This window comes from Chiloscyllium plagiosum, unplaced genomic scaffold, assembly GCF_037043375.1.
Source record: "Chiloscyllium plagiosum isolate Xiang-an unplaced genomic scaffold, Cpla_swu_hap1 HiC_scaffold_168, whole genome shotgun sequence".
NCBI lineage: Eukaryota > Metazoa > Chordata > Chondrichthyes > Orectolobiformes > Hemiscylliidae > Chiloscyllium > Chiloscyllium plagiosum.
In genome coordinates, this window is record NW_028270307.1 from 42,501 (window position 1) to 64,669 (window position 22,169).

General features: G+C 55.6%; 2 protein-coding genes across 2 annotated transcripts in view; one reads left to right on the forward strand and one right to left on the reverse strand.

The window, feature by feature from the left end:
- LOC122546326 (serine/threonine-protein kinase 36-like) overlaps nucleotides 1–4,618 on the forward strand; it is a gene marked incomplete at its 5' end in the record, with an annotated part of 45,253 nt that extends 40,635 nt beyond the window's left edge. The window contains one exon of the mRNA XM_087985730.1: nucleotides 4,466–4,618. Within this exon, the coding sequence (XP_087841856.1) occupies nucleotides 4,466–4,618 (153 nt within the window). The remainder of the gene's footprint in view (nucleotides 1–4,465) is intronic.
- Nucleotides 4,619–4,759: 141 nt separating this feature from the next.
- Nucleotides 4,760–22,169, reverse strand: part of LOC122546327 (pseudouridylate synthase RPUSD4, mitochondrial-like) — a 38,020-nt gene continuing 20,610 nt past the window's right edge. Inside the window, exons 4-7 of the mRNA XM_087985731.1 lie at nucleotides 9,531–9,624; nucleotides 7,579–7,729; nucleotides 6,363–6,460; nucleotides 4,760–5,697 (exon numbers count right to left, since the gene is read on the reverse strand). Coding sequence (XP_087841857.1) covers nucleotides 5,449–5,697; nucleotides 6,363–6,460; nucleotides 7,579–7,729; nucleotides 9,531–9,624 — 592 coding nt within the window. The 3' untranslated portion in view covers nucleotides 4,760–5,448. The remainder of the gene's footprint in view (nucleotides 5,698–6,362; nucleotides 6,461–7,578; nucleotides 7,730–9,530; nucleotides 9,625–22,169) is intronic.

Genomic DNA, 22,169 nt, shown 5'->3' on the forward strand with positions numbered 1-22,169 from the left:
GAGAGAGAGGGTTAGAGAGACCTCCCCAGATACAGGAGTGTGTGTGTGTGTGTGAGAGAGAGAGAGAGAGAGAGGGTTAGAGAGACCTCCCCAGATACAGGAGTGTGTGTGAGTGTGTGAGAGAGGGTTAGAGAGACCTCCCCAGATACAGGAGTGTGTGTGTGTGTGTGAGAGGGGGTTAGAGAGACCTCCCCAGATACAGGGGTGTGTGTGTGTGTGTGTGTGTGTGCGAGAGGGTTAGAGAGACCTCCCCAGATACAGGGGTGTGTGTGTGTGTGTGTGTGTGAGAGAGGGTTAGAGAGACCTCCCCAGATACAGGAGTGTGTGTGTGTGTGTGAGAGAGAGAGTTAGAGAGACCTCCCCGGATACAGGAGTGTGTGTGTGTGTGAGAGAGAGAGAGAGAGACCTCCCCAGATACAGGAGTGTGTGAGAGAGGGTTAGAGAGACCTCCCCAGATACAGGAGTGTGTGTGTGTGTGAGAGGGGGTTAGAGAGACCTCCCCAGATACAGGAGTGTGTGTGAGTGTGTGTGTGAGAGAGAGAGAGGGTTAGAGAGACCTCCCCAGATACAGGAATGTGTGTGTGTGTGAGAGGGGGTTAGAGAGACCTCCCCAGATACAGGAGTGTGTGTGTGTGAGAGAGAGAGAGGGTTAGAGAGACCTCCCCAGATACAGGAGTGTGTGTGTGTGAGAGAGAGGGTTAGAGAGACCTCCCCAGATAGAGGAGTGTGTGTGTGTGTGTGTGAGAGAGGGTTAGAGAGACCTCCCCAGATACAGGAGTGTGTGTGTGAGAGAGAGAGAGGGTTAGAGAGACCTCCCCAGATACAGGAGTGTGTGTGTGTGTGTGAGAGGGTTAGAGAGACCTCCCCAGGTACAGGAGTGTGTGTGTGTGTGTGAGAGGGTTAGAGAGACCTCCCCAGATACAGGAGTGTGTGTGTGTGTGAGAGAGAGGGTTAGAGAGACCTCCCCAGATACAGGAGTGTGTGTGTGTGTGTGAGAGAGAGAGAGAGAGGGTTAGAGAGACCTCCCCAGATACAGGAGTGTGTGTGTGTGAGAGAGAGGGTTAGAGAGACCTCCCCAGATACAGGAGTGTGTGTGTGTGTGTGTGTGTGAGAGAGAGGGTTAGAGAGACCTCCCCAGATACAGGAGTGTGTGTGTGTGTGAGAGAGGGTTAGAGAGACCTCCCCAGATACAGGAGTGTGTGTGTGTGTGAGAGAGAGGGTTAGAGAGACCTCCCCAGATACAGGAGTGTGTGTGTGTGTGTGAGAGAGAGAGAGAGAGAGGGTTAGAGAGCCCTCCCCAGATACAGGAGTGTGTGTGTTTGTGTGAGAGGGAGGGTTAGAGAGACCTCCCCAGATACAGGAGTGTGTGTGTGTGAGAGAGAGGGTCAGAGAGACCTCCCCAGATACAGGAGTGTGTGTGTGTGAGGGAGAGGGTCAGAGAGACCTCCCCAGATACAGGAGTGTGTGTGTGTGTGTGTGTGTGTGTGAGAGAGAGAGAGAGAGGGTTAGAGAGACCTCCCCAGATACAGGAGTGTGTGTGAGTGTGTGAGAGAGAGGGTTAGAGAGACCTCCTCAGATACAGGAGTGTGTGTGTGTGTGAGAGAGGGTTAGAGAGACCTCCCCAGATACAGGAGTGTGTGTGTGTGTCAGAGAGAGAGGGTTAGCGAGACCTCCCCAGATACAGGAGTGTGTGTGTGTGAGAGAGAGGGTCAGAGAGACCTCCCCAGATACAGGAGTGTGTGTGAGTGTGTGAGAGAGGGTTAGAGAGACCTCCCCAGATACAGGAGTGTGTGTGTGTGTGAGAGAGGGTTAGAGAGACCTCCCCAGATACAGGAGTGTGTGTGTGTGTGTGAGAGAGGGTTAGAGAAACCTCCCCAGATACAAGAGTGTGTGTGTGTGAGAGAGAGGGTTAGAGAGCCCTCCCCAGATACAGGAGTGTGTGTGTGTGAGAGAGAGGGTCAGAGAGACCTCCCCAGATACAGGAGTGTGTGTGTGTGTGTGTGTGTGTGTGTGTGTGTGAGAGAGAGAGAGAGAGAGAGAGAGAGAGAGAGAGAGGGTTAGAGAGACCTCCCCAGATACAGGAGTGTGTGTGAGTGTGTGAGAGAGGGTTAGAGAGACCTCCCCAGATACAGGAGTGTGTGTGTGTGTGAGAGGGGGTTAGAGAGACCTCCCCAGATACAGGAGTGTGTGTGTGTGTGTGTGAGAGAGGGTTAGAGAGACCTCCCCAGATACAGGAGTGTGTGTGTGTGTGAGAGAGAGAGAGAGGGTTAGAGAGACCTCCCCAGATACAGGAGTGTGTGTGTGTGTGTGTGAGAGAGAGTTAGAGAGACCTCCCCGGATACAGGAGTGTGTGTGTGTGTGTGTGTGTGAGAGAGGGTTAGAGAGACCTCCCCAGATACAGGAGTGTGTGTGTGAGAGAGAGTTAGAGAGACCTCCCCGGATACAGGAGTGTGTGTGTGTGAGAGAGGGTTAGAGAGACCTCCCCAGATACAGAAGTGTGTGTGTGTGTGTGTGAGAGAGAGAGGGTTAGAGAGACCTCCCCAGATACAGGAGTGTGTGTGTGTGTGTGAGAGAGAGAGAGAGAGAGAGGGTTAGAGAGACCTCCCCAGATACAGGAGTGTGTGTGAGTGTGTGAGAGAGGGTTAGAGAGACCTCCCCAGATACAGGAGTGTGTGTGTGTGTGTGAGAGGGGGTTAGAGAGACCTCCCCAGATACAGGGGTGTGTGTGTGTGTGTGTGTGAGAGAGGGTTAGAGAGACCTCCCCAGATACAGGGGTGTGTGTGTGTGTGTGTGAGAGAGGGTTAGAGAGACCTCCCCAGATACAGGAGTGTGTGTGTGTGTGTGAGAGAGAGTTAGAGAGACCTCCCCGGATACAGGAGTGTGTGTGTGTGTGAGAGAGAGAGAGAGAGACCTCCCCAGATACAGGAGTGTGTGAGAGAGGGTTAGAGAGACCTCCCCAGATACAGGAGTGTGTGTGTGTGTGAGAGGGGGTTAGAGAGACCTCCCCAGATACAGGAGTGTGTGTGAGTGTGTGTGTGAGAGAGAGAGAGGGTTAGAGAGACCTCCCCAGATACAGGAGTGTGTGTGTGTGTGAGAGAGGGTTAGAGAGACCTCCCCAGATACAGGAGTGTGTGTGTGTATGTGAGAGAGAGAGAGGGTTAGAGAGACCTCCCCAGATACAGGAGTGTGTGTGTGTGAGAGGGGGTTAGAGAGACCTCCCCAGATACAGGAGTGTGTGTGTGTGTGTGTGAGAGAGAGAGAGAGGGTTAGAGAGACCTCCCCAGATACAGGAGTGTGTGTGTGTGTGAGAGAGAGAGAGAGAGGGTTAGAGAGACCTCCCCAGATACAGGAGTGTGTGTGTGTGTGTGAGAGAGAGAGAGAGAGGGTTAGAGAGACCTCCCCAGATACAGGAGTGTGTGTGTGTGTGTGTGAGAGAGGGTTAGAGAGACCTCCCCAGATACAGGAGTGTGTGTGTGTGTGAGAGAGGGTTAGAGAGACCTCCCCAGATACAGGAGTGTGTGTGTGTGTGAGAGAGGGTTAGAGAGACCTCCCCAGATACAGGAGTGTGTGTGTGTGTATGTGAGAGAGGGTTAGAGAGCCCTCCCCAGATACAGGAGTGTGTGTGTGTGTGTGAGAGAGAGAGAGGGTTAGAGAGACCTCCCCAGATACAGGAGTGTGTGTGTGTGAGAGAGAGAGGGTTAGAGAGACCTCCCCAGATACAGGAGTGTGTGTGTGTGAGAGAGAGGGTTAGAGAGACCTCCCCAGATACAGGAGTGTGTGTGTGTGAGAGAGAGGGTTAGAGAGACTTCCCCAGATACAGGAGTGTGTGTGTGTGTGTGTGAGAGAGAGGGTTAGAGAGACCTCCCCAGATACAGGAGTGTGTGTGTGAGAGAGAGAGAGGGTTAGAGAGACCTCCCCAGATACAGGAGGGTGTGTGTGAGAGAGAGAGAGGGTTAGAGAGACCTCCCCAGATACAGGAGTGTGTGTGTGTGAGAGAGAGAGATAGAGGGTTAGAGAGACCTCCCCAGATACAGGAGTGTGTGTGTGTGTGAGAGAGAGGGTTAGAGAGACCTCCCCAGATACAGGAGTGTGTGTGTGTGTGTGTGAGAGAGAGGGTTAGAGAGACCTCCCCAGATACAGGAGTGTGTGTGTGTGTGTGTGTGTGAGAGAGAGGGTTAGAGAGACCTCCCCAGATACAGGAGTGTGTGTGTGTGTGTGAGAGAGGGTGAGAGAGACCTCCCCAGATACAGGAGTGTGTGTGTGTGTGTGAGAGAGGGTGAGACCTCCCCAGATACAGGAGTGTGTGTGTGTGTGTGTGAGAGAGACCTCCCCAGGTACAGGAGTGTGTGTGTGTGTGAGTGAGTGAGAGAGAGAGAGAAATATGCCCAGAGACTGGGATTTGTGCTTTCGATGGCATCCTGCCCCTAACCCTCCCCCCTGCTTTCCCCTCCACTCCTCTTTTCAGGTTCTGATCTCGATGAACTCCTGTGAGAAGCTGTCTCTGATTGTCCAGGAGACGGAGCAGAGTGTGCTGGTCAGTGCCAGGAACACTGACCGCTCCGTCCTCCATCACTGTCACAGGCTCCTGGAGACTCTCAGTACCAGCCCCAGTGAGTGACGGCTGGCAGCAGCAGGATTACCGATGAACACTGTGCTGGCTCACTGGGATAGGCTGAGGTGTGGCAGTCCACCAGGAGCATCGATGTTTCATTTAACCAACGGGAAACAGCTCCCAGGGACCTCCACAACATGCCTTCAACCATGTCTAAAAAAAGATTAATTTATTTTGGGGTGGAATTGCTTTTGAACAGAGCTGTGCAACACATCCCACTCCCTGAAAGCAAGGCAGAGACACAGAGAATACGTCAACTTGTTCCTTTTCCTCATGGAAGAGATTGAACTGGTGACTGTACAGAATCTTCACCTCTGTCACACAATGGCTCAGATTCGATCAGAGAGATACCGCCTGTCACCAACTGACAGAGCTCCTCTGCAAATGGAATGTCAACTCGATTTCAGAGGCTGTTGCTAAGTCACAAATGGCAGAATCCCTCCCTCAATCAACGCCGTTTGTCCAATAATTTAAAGCAATAAGCTCTATCATTCTCAAAAAATCTTAATCAGAGCCAAGTCACCCGCTTTTCAGCAGAAATGCCACTTCCCGTCCAGCTTTTGGACACGTGTACGACAAACCATGTTCAACCCAGGAACGCCCAAACAGCTGCACAGTCCAGTTTCTCCGAAGAACGCAGGCGAACAATCTCTCTCTCGCTGACTCGGATCTGTCGGAATGCCTCTGGAAATACTCTCGTGGTTGAGTGAGCTTCCGAGTCTTGGTTTTTTTCTCCCCTGAACCTCGGCGTCACCCATGGAAAACCACAACACACCTCTCGCTCTTGTTCCTGCCCCTCAGCCCCGACTGACCCTGGAGCTGTGCACATCCCACCATCACTGGGATGGACTCTCCGGGGTCTCATGCTGCCACGGACCCTGGATCCCGAGTTTCCTCAGGGCTTCTCGGAAGTAGCGGGGGGGCTTGCTGACCACGTTGAGCTGGAGGCCGTGGGTCTCGGAGACAGAGCTGTCCCCTTCCCCGGGTCCCGGCACCAACAGCTGCCGGCCGTGAACATACAGGGGCAGGTACCGGCACTTCGGCGGAGTCAGGCCCAGCCGTTTCAGCATGCCTTCCGGAAGTTTCTGTTTCAAAACAAAACACCAGGCCCAGAGATTAATACAAAACATGTTCGTGTGAATCCACCACCATCCACCACTGCCCCTCCCCCTCCCCCCACCCCCTCCCCCTCCCCCCACCCCTTCCCCGTCCCCCACCCCTTCCCCGTCCCCCCACCCCCCACCCCTTCCCCGTCCCCCCACCCCTTCCCCGTCCCCCCACCCCTTCCCCGTCCCCCCACCCCTCCCCGTCCCCCCACCCCCCACCCCTTCCCCGTCCCCCCACCCCTTCCCCGTCCCCCCACCCCTTCCCCGTCCCCCCACCTCTCCCCGTCCCCCACCCCTTCCCCGTCCCCCCACCCCTTCCCCGCCCCCCACTCCCACCCCGCCCCCCCACCCCTTCCCCGCCCCCCACTCCCACCCCGTCCCCCCACCCCTCCCCCGTCCCCCACCCCGTCCCCCGTCCCCCACCCCGTCCCCTCCCCGTCCCCCACCCCCTCCCCGTCCCCCGCTCCCTCCCCGTCCCCCCCTCCCCGTCCCCCGCTCCATCCCTCTCCGTCACCCACTCCCCGTACCCCTCCCTCCGCCTCCCACTCCCATTCACCATCCCCCCCCCAACATCCACACCCTCTCAGTGTCCCACTCTTCATCTGTCTTCCTCTCCCCCGTCCCTCCCTCCCCCTCTCTCCTACCTGTGGTTGGAGGCTGTTCCACTTGGAATATTTATGGTCGCCGAGGATGGGGCAGCTGAGCCCCAGAGCAAGATGGACCCTCAGCTGATGTTTCACGCCTGGGGGAAGAGGGGATCAGTTACTCCTCTGTGGTTACTCCTTCCCACTCAGCTGGTCCCCAAACCCTGAGAAAAGACACGATAGGTTCCTGACCACAGAAGCGTTCGGATCACCTCACTGAGGGAGAGAGGGGCTGTCTCATGGACAAGTGGATGTCCAGCAGAGGGAACCACGCTCCAGCCCAGGCATCACTGCACACGGGACTGGAGGATGAGGAGGCCGGGGCAGGTACCATCGTCAATACACCATCGTGTAATAATAACCAGCATGACCAGGCAATGGGCATCTCCAGCAAGAGAGAATCTAACCATCGCCCCCTTGACGTTCAATGGTGTTACCATCACTGAATCCCCCCTCTCCCCCCCCCCCCCACTATCAACATCCTGGGGGTTCCCATTGAGAGAGAATCTAACCATCGCCCCCTTGACGTTCAATGGTGTTACCATCACTGAATCCCCCCTCCCCCCCACTATCAACATCCTGGGGGTTCCCATTGAGAGAGAATCTAACCATCGCCCCCTTGACGTTCAATGGTGTTACCGTCACTGAATCCCCCCTCCCCCCCCCAACTATCAACATCCTGGGGGTTCCCATTGAGAGAGAATCTAACCATCGCCCCCTTGACGTTCAATGGTGTTACCGTCACTGAATCCCCCCTCCCCCCCACTATCAACATCCTGGGGGTTCCCATTGAGAGAGAATCTAACCACCGCCCCCTTGACGTTCAATGGTGTTACCGTCACTGAATCCCCCCTCCCCCCCCCACTATCAACATCCTGGGGGTTCCCATTGAGAGAGAATCTAACCATCGCCCCCTTGACGTTCAATGGTGTTACCGTCACTGAATCCCCCCTCCCCCCCACTATCAACATCCTGGGGGTTCCCATTGAGAGAGAATCTAACCATCGCAGAGGAGCAGTAGTGTGTACCCTCTGCAAGACCCAGTGCGGCGACTCACTAAGTGAAGGTACCATCCGAACTTGGAAGCTAAGGGAAGAGTAATGGATGTTTTGCCCACATACACACACACTGCATGCGATATTTGGAGACCACTGCAGGGATTGGAGGGAGTTTACAAATGGGTGAGTCGGACCCCTGGCCCCCACCGGCCACTCACCCGTCAATGGCTGTAGCTCCAGCAGAGCAGCAGAGCCGGAACTTCTCAGGACGCGGTAATGGGTGACAGCACTGTGTGCAGCTCGGCTCTGACGTACCCGTAACATGGTGCCCTCCACATCACCGACTCGGAATAACGGAGCAAGGGCCATCTGTCGGAGACAGGGACAGGGACAGAGCATCACTTTGTATCTCACCCTGTCCTGGGATAGAGTGGGGGGGGTCACTCTGTATCTCACCCTGTGCTGTCCTTGTCCTGGTCCTGGGATGGGGGTCAGTGTAGAGAGAGTGTCATTCTGATTTAACCCCTGTCCTGGGAGTGTTTGATTGGGGGGAGGGGGGTGGAGAACAATGTAGAGGTAGCTTTACTGTGTATCTAGGAGAAAGTGAGGACTGCAGATGCTGGAGATCAGAGCTGGAAAAGCGCAGCAGGTCGGGCAGCATCTAGGGAACAGGAGAATCGACGTTTCGGGCATGAGCCCTTCTTCAGGAAACTGTGTATCTAACCCTCTATCCAAGGAGTGTTTGATGGTGGGGCGACAGTGTCGATGTAGTGAAGTTCGGTGGAGTAATTGTAGTTTGGGAGGCGGCAAGCTAGAATTTGGTGTTTGTAAAATGCTCGGAGGGCTTGGGGGGGAGGCGCTGCATGGTCCCTTTAGAAGATTGTGTTGTTTTATTTCGTTTCTGTGCATCACGATTTAAAATGCAACATGCCGCGAGCCCTCGAACTTCCGGAAGGCAATGGGGCGAATTTCAAGAGACAAACTTCGGTTGAGTTTGAAGGGATTTATTCAGTTTGTTAATACATTAGTTCATGGTGAGCGTTTGATAAATAAACAAAGTTACCTGTCAGTTTTAGAAAGTGAGTAGAAGGGATTTATTTTATTTACCCACTGGAAGGTGCTGAAATTCAGGTGAGACAAGTTTTCAGATTCCTTTTACAGATTATAGGGCAAGGTGGTGCTCTTTGGGGTATTTCAGTTTCAGTTCTCAGAAGGGGGTCAACCTCCACTTTATAACAAGAGGGAGCTCGGCTCTGTATCTAACCCCGTGCTGGCCCTGGCCCTGGGATGGGGGGGACAGTGTAGAGGGAGCTTTACTCTGTATCTAACCCCGTGCTGTCCCTGTCCCTGGGATGGGGGGGACAGTGTAGAGGGAGCTTTACTCTGTATCTAACCCCGTGCTGTCCCTGTCCCTGGGATGGGGGGACAGTGTAGAGAGAGCTTTACTCTGTATCTAACCCTGTGCTGTCCCTGTCCCTGGGATGGGGGGGACAGTGTAGAGGGAGCTTTACTCTGTATCTAACCCTGTCCTGTCCCTGGGATGGGGGGGACAGTGTTTACTCTGTATCTAACCCCGTGCTGTCCCTGGCCCTGGCCCTGGGGTGTTTCACGGGGGACAGTGTAGAGGGAGCTTTACTCTGTATCTAACCGTGTGCTGTCCCTGACGCTGGGATGGGGACAGTGTAGAGAGACCTTTACTCTGTATCTAACCCCGTGCTGTCCCTGGGATGGGGGGAACACTGTAGAGGGAGCTTTACTCTGTATCTAACCCCGTGCTGTCCCTGTCCCTGTCCCTGGGATGGGGGGACAGTGTACAGGGAGCTTTACTCTGTATCTAACCCCGTGCTGTCCCTGTCCCTGGGAGTGTTTGATGGGGGGGACAGTGTAGAGGGAGCTTTACTCTGTATCTAACCCTGTGCTGTCCCTGTCCCTGGGAGTGTTTGATGGGGAGACAGTGTAGAGGGAGCTTTACTCTGTATCTAACCCCGTGCTGTCCCTCTCCTGGGAGTGTTTGATGGGGAGACAGTGTAGAGGGAGCTTTACTCTGTATCTAACCCCGTGCTGTCCCTGTCCATGGGATGGGGGGACAGTGCAGAGGGAGCTTTACTCTGTATCTAACCCCATGCTGTCCCTGTGAGAATGGGTTGGAGATATTAAGCCAGAATCTGACCTTAAAATGTTTCCTGGGGCTGCTGACCTCCCTCTCAATGATAGGAATATCAATAACTCCTTCGGCAGGGACTGGAACTCCCACAGATATAACCCTGAGAGAGGGGGAGAGAGAGAGACAGGGTTAACATTACACTACATCCAGACGGAGGGAGAGACAGGGGGAACACAGTTACACACACACACCCCCAGACGGAGTGAGAGACAGGGGGAACACAGTTACACACACACACCCCCAGACGGAGTGAGAGACAGGGGGTACACAGTTACACACACACCCCCAGACGGAGTGAGAGACAGGGGGAACACAGTTACACACACCCACCCCCCCCAGACAGAGTGAGAGACAGGGGGAACACAGTTACACACACACACCCCCAGACGGAGTGAGAGACAGGGGGAACACAGTTACACACACACCCCCAGACAGAGTGAGAGACAGGGGGAACACAGTTACACACACACACCCCCAGACGGAGTGAGAGACAGGGGGAACACAGTTACACACACACCCCCAGACGGAGTGAGAGACAGGGGGAACACAGTTACACACACACACCCCCAGACAGAGTGAGAGACAGGGGGAACACAGTTACACACACACACCCCCAGACGGAGTGAGAGACAGGGGGAACACAGTTACACACACACACACCCAGACAGAGTGAGAGACAGGGGGAACACAGTTACACACACACCCCCAGACGGAGTGAGAGACGGGGGAACACAGTTACACACACACCCCCAGACGGACTGAGAGACAGGGGGAACACAGTTACACACACACACCCCCAGACGGAGTGAGAGACGGGGGAACACAGTTACACACACACACACTCAGACGGAGTGAGAGACAGGGGGAACACAGTTACACACACACACCCCCAGACGGAGTGAGAGACAGGGGGAACACAGTTACACACACACACCCCCAGACGGAGTGAGAGACAGGGGAACACAGTTACACACACACACCCCCAGACGGAGTGAGAGACAGGGGGAACACAGTTACACACACACACCCAGACGGAGTGAGAGACAGGGGAACACAGTTACACACACACCCCCAGACGGAGTGAGAGACGGGGGAACACAGTTACACACACACCCCCAGACGGAGTGAGAGACAGGGGGAACACAGTTACACACACACACCCCCAGACGGAGTGAGAGACAGGGGAACACAGTTACACACACACACCCCCAGACGGAGTGAGAGACAGGGGGAACACAGTTACACACACACACCCCCAGACGGAGTGAGAGACAGGGGGAACACAGTTACACATACATACCCAGACGGAGTGAGAGACAGGGGGAACACAGTTACACACACACACCCCCAGACGGAGTGAGAGACAGGGGGAACACAGTTACACACACACACCCCCAGACAGAGTGAGAGACAGGGGGAACACAGTTACACACACACACCCCCAAACGGAGTGAGAGACAGGGGAACACAGTTACACACACACACCCCCAGACGGAGTGAGAGACAGGGGGAACACAGTTACACACACACACCCCCAGACAGAGTGAGACACAGGGGGAACACAGTTACACACACACACCCCCAGACAGAGTGAGAGACAGGGGGAACACAGTTACACACACACACCCCCAGACAGAGTGAGAGACAGGGGGAACACAGTTACACACACACACACCCAGACGGAGTGAGAGACAGGGGGAACACAGTTACACACACACACACCCAGACGGAGTGAGAGACAGGGGGAACACAGTTACACACACACACACACCCAGACAGAGTGAGACACAGGGGGAACACAGTTACACACACACCCAGACGGAGTGAGAGACAGGGGGAACACAGTTACACACACCCCCAGACAGAGTGAGAGACAGGGGGAACACAGTTACACACACACACCCCCAGACAGAGTGAGAGACAGGGGAACACAGTTACACACACACACCCCCAGACAGAGTGAGAGACAGGGGAACACAGTTACACACACACCCCCAGACAGAGTGAGAGACGGGGAACACAGTTACAGACACACACCCCCAGACAGAGTGAGAGACAGGGGAAACACAGTTACACACACACCCAGACAGAGGGAGAGACAGGGGGAACACAGTTACACACACACCCCCAGACGGAGTGAGAGACAGGGGGAACACAGTTACAGACACACACCCCCAGACAGAGTGAGAGACAGGGGAAACACAGTTACACACACACCCAGACAGAGGGAGAGACAGGGGGAACACAGTTACACACACACCCCCAGACGGAGTGAGAGACAGGGGGAACACAGTTACACACACACACCCCCAGACAGAGTGAGAGACAGGGGGAACACAGTTACACACACACCCCCAGACGGAGTGAGAGACAGGGGGAACACAGTTACACACACACACACACACCCAGACGGAGTGAGAGACAGGGGGAACACAGTTACACACACACCCCCAGACGGAGTGAGAGACAGGGGGAACACAGTTACACACACACCCCCAGACAGAGTGAGAGACAGGGGGAACACAGTTACACACACACACCCCCAGACGGAGTGAGAGACAGGGGGAACACAGTTACACACACACCCCCAGACGGAGTGAGAGACAGGGGGAACACAGTTACACACACACACCCCCAGACAGAGTGAGAGACAGGGGGAACACAGTTACACACACACACCCCCAGACGGAGTGAGAGACAGGGGGAACACAGTTACACACAACCCCCCCCCCCCCCAGACGGAGTGAGAGACAGGGGGAACACAGTTACACACACACACCCCCAGACAGAGTGAGAGACAGGGGGAACACAGTTACACACACACACACCCAGACGGAGTGAGAGACAGGGGGAACACAGTTACACACACACACACCCAGACAGAGTGAGACACAGGGGGAACACAGTTACACACACACCCAGACGGAGTGAGAGACAGGGGGAACACAGTTACACACACACACCCCCAGACGGAGTGAGAGACAGGGGGAACACAGTTACAGACACACACCCCCAGACAGAGTGAGAGACAGGGGAAACACAGTTACACACACACCCAGACAGAGGGAGAGACAGGGGGAACACAGTTACACACACACCCCCAGACGGAGTGAGAGACAGGGGGAACACAGTTACACACACACACCCCCAGACAGAGTGAGAGACAGGGGGAACACAGTTACACACACACCCCCAGACGGAGTGAGAGACAGGGGGAACACAGTTACACACACACACACACACCCAGACGGAGTGAGAGACGGGGGAACACAGTTACACACACACACACCCAGACGGAGGGAGAGACAGGGGGAACACAGTTACACACACACCCCCAGACAGAGTGAGAGACAGGGGGAACACAGTTACACACACCCCCAGACAGAGTGAGAGACAGGGGGAACACAGTTACACACACACACACCCAGACGGAGGGAGAGACAGGGGGAACACAGTTACACACACCCCCCTAGACGGAGTGAGAGACAGGGGGAACACAGTTACACACACACACCCCCAGACAGAGTGAGAGACAGGGGGAACACAGTTACACACACACCCCCAGACGGAGTGAGAGACAGGGGGAACACAGTTACACACACACACACACACCCAGACGGAGTGAGAGACGGGGGAACACAGTTACACACACACACACCCAGACGGAGGGAGAGACAGGGGGAACACAGTTACACACACACCCCCAGACAGAGTGAGAGACAGGGGGAACACAGTTACACACACCCCCAGACAGAGTGAGAGACAGGGGGAACACAGTTACACACACACACACCCAGACGGAGGGAGAGACAGGGGGAACACAGTTACACACACCCCCAGACAGAGTGAGAGACAGGGGGAACACAGTTACACACACACACACCCAGACGGAGGGAGAGACAGGGGGAACACAGTTACACACACCCCCCTAGACGGAGTGAGAGACAGGGGGAACATAGTTACACACACACACCCCCAGACAGAGTGAGAGACAGGGGGAACACAGTTACACACACACACACCCAGACGGAGTGAGAGACAGGGAGAACACAGTTACACACACACACACCCAGACGGAGGGAGAGACAGGGGGAACACAGTTACACACACACCCCTAGACGGAGTGAGAGACAGGGGGAACACAGTTACACACACACACCCCCAGACGGAGTGAGAGACAGGGGGAACACAGTTACACACACCCCCCCAGATGGAGTGAGAGACAGGGGGAACACAGTTACACACACACCCCCCCTGACGGAGTGAGAGACAGGGGGAACACAGTTACACACACACACCCAGACGGAGTGAGAGACAGGGGGAACACAGTTACACACACCCCCAGACGGAGTGAGAGACGGGGGGAACACAGTTACACACACACACACCCCCAGACGGAGTGAGAGACAGGGGGAACACAGTTACACACACACACCCCCAGACAGAGTGAGAGACAGGGGGAACACAGTTACACACACACACCCCCAGACAGAGTGAGAGACAGGGGGAACACAGTTACACACACACCCCCAGACAGAGTGAGAGACAGGGGGAACACAGTTACACACACACCCCCAGACAGAGTGAGAGACAGGGGGAACACAGTTACACACACACCCCCAGACGGAGTGAGAGACAGGGGGAACACAGTTATACACACACACCCCCAGACGGAGTGAGAGACAGGGGGAACACAGTTACACACACACACCCCCAGACAGAGTGAGAGACAGGGGGAACACAGTTACACACACACACCCCCAGACGGAGTGAGAGACAGGTGGAACACAGTTACACACACACACCCCCAGACAGAGTGAGAGACAGGGGGAACACAGTTACACACACACAACCCCAGACAGAGTGAGAGACAGGGGGAACACAGTTACACACACACACCCCCAGACGGAGGGAGAGACAGGGGGAACACAGTTACACACACACACCCCCAGACGGAGGGAGAGACAGGGGGAACACAGTTACACACACACACCCCCAGACAGAGTGAGAGACAGGGGGAACACAGTTACACACACACACCCCCAGACAGAGTGAGAGACAGGGGGAACACAGTTACACACACACCCCCAGACAGAGTGAGAGACAGGGGGAACACAGTTACACACACACCCCCAGACAGAGTGAGAGACAGGGGGAACACAGTTACACACACACACCCCCAGACAGAGTGAGAGACAGGGGGAACACAGTTACACACACCCCCAGACGGAGTGAGAGACAGGGGAACACAGTTACACACACACCCCCAGACAGAGTGAGAGACAGGGGGAACACAGTTACACACACACCCCCAGACGGAGTGAGAGACAGGGGGAACACAGTTACACACACACACCCCCAGACGGAGTGAGAGACAGGGGGAACACAGTTACACACACACACCCCCAGACGGAGTGAGAGACAGGGGGAACACAGTTACACATACATACCCAGACGGAGTGAGAGACAGGGGGAACACAGTTACACACACACACCCCCAGACGGAGTGAGAGACAGGGGGAACACAGTTACACACACACACCCCCAGACGGAGTGAGAGACAGGGGGAACACAGTTACACACACACACCCCCAGACGGAGTGAGAGACAGGGGAACACAGTTACACACACACACCCCCAGACGGAGTGAGAGACAGGGGGAACACAGTTACACACACACACCCCCAGACGGAGTGAGAGACAGGGGAACACAGTTACACACACACACCCCCAGACGGAGTGAGAGACAGGGGGAACACAGTTACACACAACCCCCCCCCCCCCCCCAGACGGAGTGAGAGACAGGGGGAACACAGTTACACACACACACCCCCAGACAGAGTGAGAGACAGGGGGAACACAGTTACACACACACACACCCAGACGGAGGGAGAGACAGGGGGAACACAGTTACACACACACACACCCAGACAGAGTGAGACACAGGGGGAACACAGTTACACACACACCCAGACGGAGTGAGAGACAGGGGGAACACAGTTACACACACACACCCCCAGACGGAGTGAGAGACAGGGGGAACACAGTTACAGACACACACCCCCAGACAGTGAGAGACAGGGGAAACACAGTTACACACACACCCAGACAGAGGGAGAGACAGGGGGAACACAGTTACACACACACCCCCAGACGGAGTGAGAGACAGGGGGAACACAGTTACACACACACACCCCCAGACAGAGTGAGAGACAGGGGGAACACAGTTACACACACACCCCCAGACGGAGTGAGAGACAGGGGGAACACAGTTACACACACACACACACACCCAGACGGAGTGAGAGACGGGGGAACACAGTTACACACACACACACCCAGACGGAGGGAGAGACAGGGGGAACACAGTTACACACACACCCCCAGACAGAGTGAGAGACAGGGGGAACACAGTTACACACACCCCCAGACAGAGTGAGAGACAGGGGGAACACAGTTACACACACACACACCCAGACGGAGGGAGAGACAGGGGGAACACAGTTACACACACCCCCCTAGACGGAGTGAGAGACAGGGGGAACACAGTTACACACACACACCCCCAGACAGAGTGAGAGACAGGGGGAACACAGTTACACACACACCCCCAGACGGAGTGAGAGACAGGGGGAACACAGTTACACACACACACACACACCCAGACGGAGTGAGAGACGGGGGAACACAGTTACACACACACACACCCAGACGGAGGGAGAGACAGGGGGAACACAGTTACACACACACCCCCAGACAGAGTGAGAGACAGGGGGAACACAGTTACACACACCCCCAGACAGAGTGAGAGACAGGGGGAACACAGTTACACACACACACACCCAGACGGAGGGAGAGACAGGGGGAACACAGTTACACACACCCCCAGACAGAGTGAGAGACAGGGGGAACACAGTTACACACACACACACCCAGACGGAGGGAGAGACAGGGGGAACACAGTTACACACACCCCCCTAGACGGAGTGAGAGACGGGGGAACATAGTTACACACACACACCCCCAGACAGAGTGAGAGACAGGGGGAACACAGTTACACACACACACACCCAGACGGAGTGAGAGACAGGGAGAACACAGTTACACACACACACACCCAGACGGAGGGAGAGACAGGGGGAACACAGTTACACACACCCCCCTAGACGGAGTGAGAGACAGGGGGAACACAGTTACACACACACACCCCCAGACGGAGTGAGAGACAGGGGGAACACAGTTACACACACCCCCCCAGATGGAGTGAGAGACAGGGGGAACACAGTTACACACACACCCCCCCTGACGGAGTGAGAGACAGGGGGAACACAGTTACACACACACACCCAGACGGAGTGAGAGACAGGGGGAACACAGTTACACACACCCCCAGACGGAGTGAGAGACGGGGGGAACACAGTTACACACACACACACCCCCAGACGGAGTGAGAGACAGGGGGAACACAGTTACACACACACACCCCCAGACAGAGTGAGAGACAGGGGGAACACAGTTACACACACACACCCCCAGACAGAGTGAGAGACAGGGGGAACACAGTTACACACACACACCCCCAGACAGAGTGAGAGACAGGGGGAACACAGTTACACACACACCCCCAGACAGAGTGAGAGACAGGGGGAACACAGTTACACACACACCCCCAGACGGAGTGAGAGACAGGGGGAACACAGTTATACACACACACCCCCAGACAGAGTGAGAGACAGGGGGAACACAGTTACACACACACACCCCCAGACGGAGTGAGAGACAGGGGGAACACAGTTACACACACACACCCCCAGACGGAGTGAGAGACAGGGGGAACACAGTTACACACACACACCCCCAGACGGAGTGAGAGACAGGGGGAACACAGTTACACACACACACCCCCAGACGGAGTGAGAGACAGGGGGAACACAGTTACACACACACACCCCCAGACAGAGTGAGAGACAGGGGGAACACAGTTACACACACACAACCCCAGACAGAGTGAGAGACAGGGGGAACACAGTTACACACACACAACCCCAGACAGAGTGAGAGACAGGGGGAACACAGTTACACACACACACCCCCAGACGGAGGGAGAGACAGGGGGAACACAGTTACACACACACCCCCAGACAGAGTGAGAGACAGGGGGAACACAGTTACACACACACCCCCAGACAGAGTGAGAGACAGGGGGAACACAGTTACACACACACACCCCCAGACAGAGTGAGAGACAGGGGGAACACAGTTACACACACCCCCAGACGGAGTGAGAGACAGGGGAACACAGTTACACACACACCCCCAGACAGAGTGAGAGACAGGGGGAACACAGTTACACACACACCCCCAGACGGAGTGAGAGACAGGGGGAACACAGTTACACACACACACCCCCAGACGGAGTGAGAGACAGGGGGAACACAGTTACACACACACACACCCAGACAGAGTGAGAGACAGGGGGAACACAGTTACACACACACCCCCAGACGGAGTGAGAGACAGGGGGAACACAGTTACACACACACACCCCCAGACGGAGTGAGAGACAGGGGGAACACAGTTACACACACACCCCCAGACGGAGTGAGAGACAGGGGGAACACAGTTACACACACACCCCCCCAGACGGAGTGAGAGACAGGGGAACACAGTTACACACACACACACCCCCAGACGGAGTGAGAGACAGGGGGAACACAGTTACACACACACACACCCCCAGACAGAGTGAGAGACAGGGGGAACACAGTTACACACACACCCCCAGACGGAGTGAGAGACAGGGGGAACACAGTTACACACACACACCCCCAGACAGAGTGAGAGACAGGGGGAACACAGTTACACACACACCCCCAGACGGAGTGAGAGACAGGGGGAACACAGTTACACACACACACACCCCCAGACAGAGTGAGAGACAGGGGGAACACAGTTACACACACACCCCCAGACGGAGTGAGAGACAGGGGGAACACAGTTACACACACACACACACCCAGACAGAGTGAGAGACAGGGAGAACACAGTTACACACACACACACCCAGACAGAGTGAGAGACAGGGGGAACACAGTTACACACACACCCCCAGACGGAGTGAGAGACAGGGGGAACACAGTTACACACACCCCCAGACGGAGTGAGAGACAGGGGGAACACAGTTACACACAATCCCCGAGACAGAGTGAGAGACAGGGGGAACACAGTTACACACACACACCCCCAGACAGAGTGAGAGACAGGGGGAACACAGTTACACACACACACCCCCAGACAGAGTGAGAGACAGGGGGAACACAGTTACACACACACACCCCCAGACAGAGTGAGAGTCAGGGGGAACACAGTTACACACACACACACCCCCAGTCAGAGTGAGACACAGGGGGAACACAGTTACACACACACCCCCAGACGGAGTGAGAGACAGGGGGAACACAGTTACACACACACACCCCCAGACGGAGTGAGAGACAGGGGGAACACAGTTACACATACATACCCAGACGGAGTGAGAGACAGGGGGAACACAGTTACACACACACACCCCCAGACGGAGTGAGAGACAGGGGGAACACAGTTACACACACACACCCCCAGACAGAGTGAGAGACAGGGGGAACACAGTTACACACACACACCCCCAAACGGAGTGAGAGACAGGGGAACACAGTTACACACACACACCCCCAGACGGAGTGAGAGACAGGGGGAACACAGTTACACACACACACCCCCAGACAGAGTGAGACACAGGGGGAACACAGTTACACACACACACCCCCAGACAGAGTGAGAGACAGGGGGAACACAGTTACACACACACACCCCCAGACAGAGTGAGAGACAGGGGGAACACAGTTACACACACACACACCCAGACGGAGTGAGAGACAGGGGGAACACAGTTACACACACACACACCCAGACGGAGTGAGAGACAGGGGGAACACAGTTACACACACACACACACCCAGACAGAGTGAGACACAGGGGGAACACAGTTACACACACACCCAGACGGAGTGAGAGACAGGGGGAACACAGTTACACACACCCCCAGACAGAGTGAGAGACAGGGGGAACACAGTTACACACACACACCCCCAGACAGAGTGAGAGACAGGGGAACACAGTTACACACACACACCCCCAGACAGAGTGAGAGACAGGGGAACACAGTTACACACACACCCCCAGACAGAGTGAGAGACGGGGAACACAGTTACAGACACACACCCCCAGACAGAGTGAGAGACAGGGGAAACACAGTTACACACACACCCAGACAGAGGGAGAGACAGGGGGAACACAGTTACACACACACCCCCAGACGGAGTGAGAGACAGGGGGAACACAGTTACAGACACACACCCCCAGACAGAGTGAGAGACAGGGGAAACACAGTTACACACACACCCAGACAGAGGGAGAGACAGGGGGAACACAGTTACACACACACCCCCAGACGGAGTGAGAGACAGGGGGAACACAGTTACACACACACACCCCCAGACAGAGTGAGAGACAGGGGGAACACAGTTACACACACACCCCCAGACGGAGTGAGAGACAGGGGGAACACAGTTACACACACACACACACACCCAGACGGAGTGAGAGACAGGGGGAACACAGTTACACACACACCCCCAGACGGAGTGAGAGACAGGGGGAACACAGTTACACACACACCCCCAGACAGAGTGAGAGACAGGGGGAACACAGTTACACACACACACCCCCAGACGGAGTGAGAGACAGGGGGAACACAGTTACACACACACCCCCAGACGGAGTGAGAGACAGGGGGAACACAGTTACACACACACACCCCCAGACAGAGTGAGAGACAGGGGGAACACAGTTACACACACACACCCCCAGACGGAGTGAGAGACAGGGGGAACACAGTTACACACAACCCCCCCCCCCCCCCAGACGGAGTGAGAGACAGGGGGAACACAGTTACACACACACACCCCCAGACAGAGTGAGAGACAGGGGGAACACAGTTACACACACACACACCCAGACGGAGTGAGAGACAGGGGGAACACAGTTACACACACACACACCCAGACAGAGTGAGACACAGGGGGAACACAGTTACACACACACCCAGACGGAGTGAGAGACAGGGGGAACACAGTTACACACACACACCCCCAGACGGAGTGAGAGACAGGGGGAACACAGTTACAGACACACACCCCCAGACAGAGTGAGAGACAGGGGAAACACAGTTACACACACACCCAGACAGAGGGAGAGACAGGGGGAACACAGTTACACACACACCCCCAGACGGAGTGAGAGACAGGGGGAACACAGTTACACACACACACCCCCAGACAGAGTGAGAGACAGGGGGAACACAGTTACACACACACCCCCAGACGGAGTGAGAGACAGGGGGAACACAGTTACACACACACACACACACCCAGACGGAGTGAGAGACGGGGGAACACAGTTACACACACACACACCCAGACGGAGGGAGAGACAGGGGGAACACAGTTACACACACACCCCCAGACAGAGTGAGAGACAGGGGGAACACAGTTACACACACCCCCAGACAGAGTGAGAGACAGGGGGAACACAGTTACACACACACACACCCAGACGGAGGGAGAGACAGGGGGAACACAGTTACACACACCCCCCTAGACGGAGTGAGAGACAGGGGGAACACAGTTACACACACACACCCCCAGACAGAGTGAGAGACAGGGGGAACACAGTTACACACACACCCCCAGACGGAGTGAGAGACAGGGGGAACACAGTTACACACACACACACACACCCAGACGGAGTGAGAGACGGGGGAACACAGTTACACACACACACACCCAGACGGAGGGAGAGACAGGGGGAACACAGTTACACACACACCCCCAGACAGAGTGAGAGACAGGGGGAACACAGTTACACACACCCCCAGACAGAGTGAGAGACAGGGGGAACACAGTTACACACACACACACCCAGACGGAGGGAGAGACAGGGGGAACACAGTTACACACACCCCCAGACAGAGTGAGAGACAGGGGGAACACAGTTACACACACACACACCCAGACGGAGGGAGAGACAGGGGGAACACAGTTACACACACCCCCCTAGACGGAGTGAGAGACAGGGGGAACATAGTTACACACACACACCCCCAGACAGAGTGAGAGACAGGGGGAACATAGTTACACACACACACCCCCAGACAGAGTGAGAGACAGGGGGAACACAGTTACACACACACACACCCAGACGGAGTGAGAGACAGGGAGAACACAGTTACACACACACACACCCAGACGGAGGGAGAGACAGGGGGAACACAGTTACACACACACCCCTAGACGGAGTGAGAGACAGGGGGAACACAGTTACACACACACACCCCCAGACGGAGTGAGAGACAGGGGGAACACAGTTACACACACCCCCCCAGATGGAGTGAGAGACAGGGGGAACACAGTTACACACACACCCCCCCTGACGGAGTGAGAGACAGGGGGAACACAGTTACACACACACACCCAGACGGAGTGAGAGACAGGGGGAACACAGTTACACACACCCCCAGACGGAGTGAGAGACGGGGGGAACACAGTT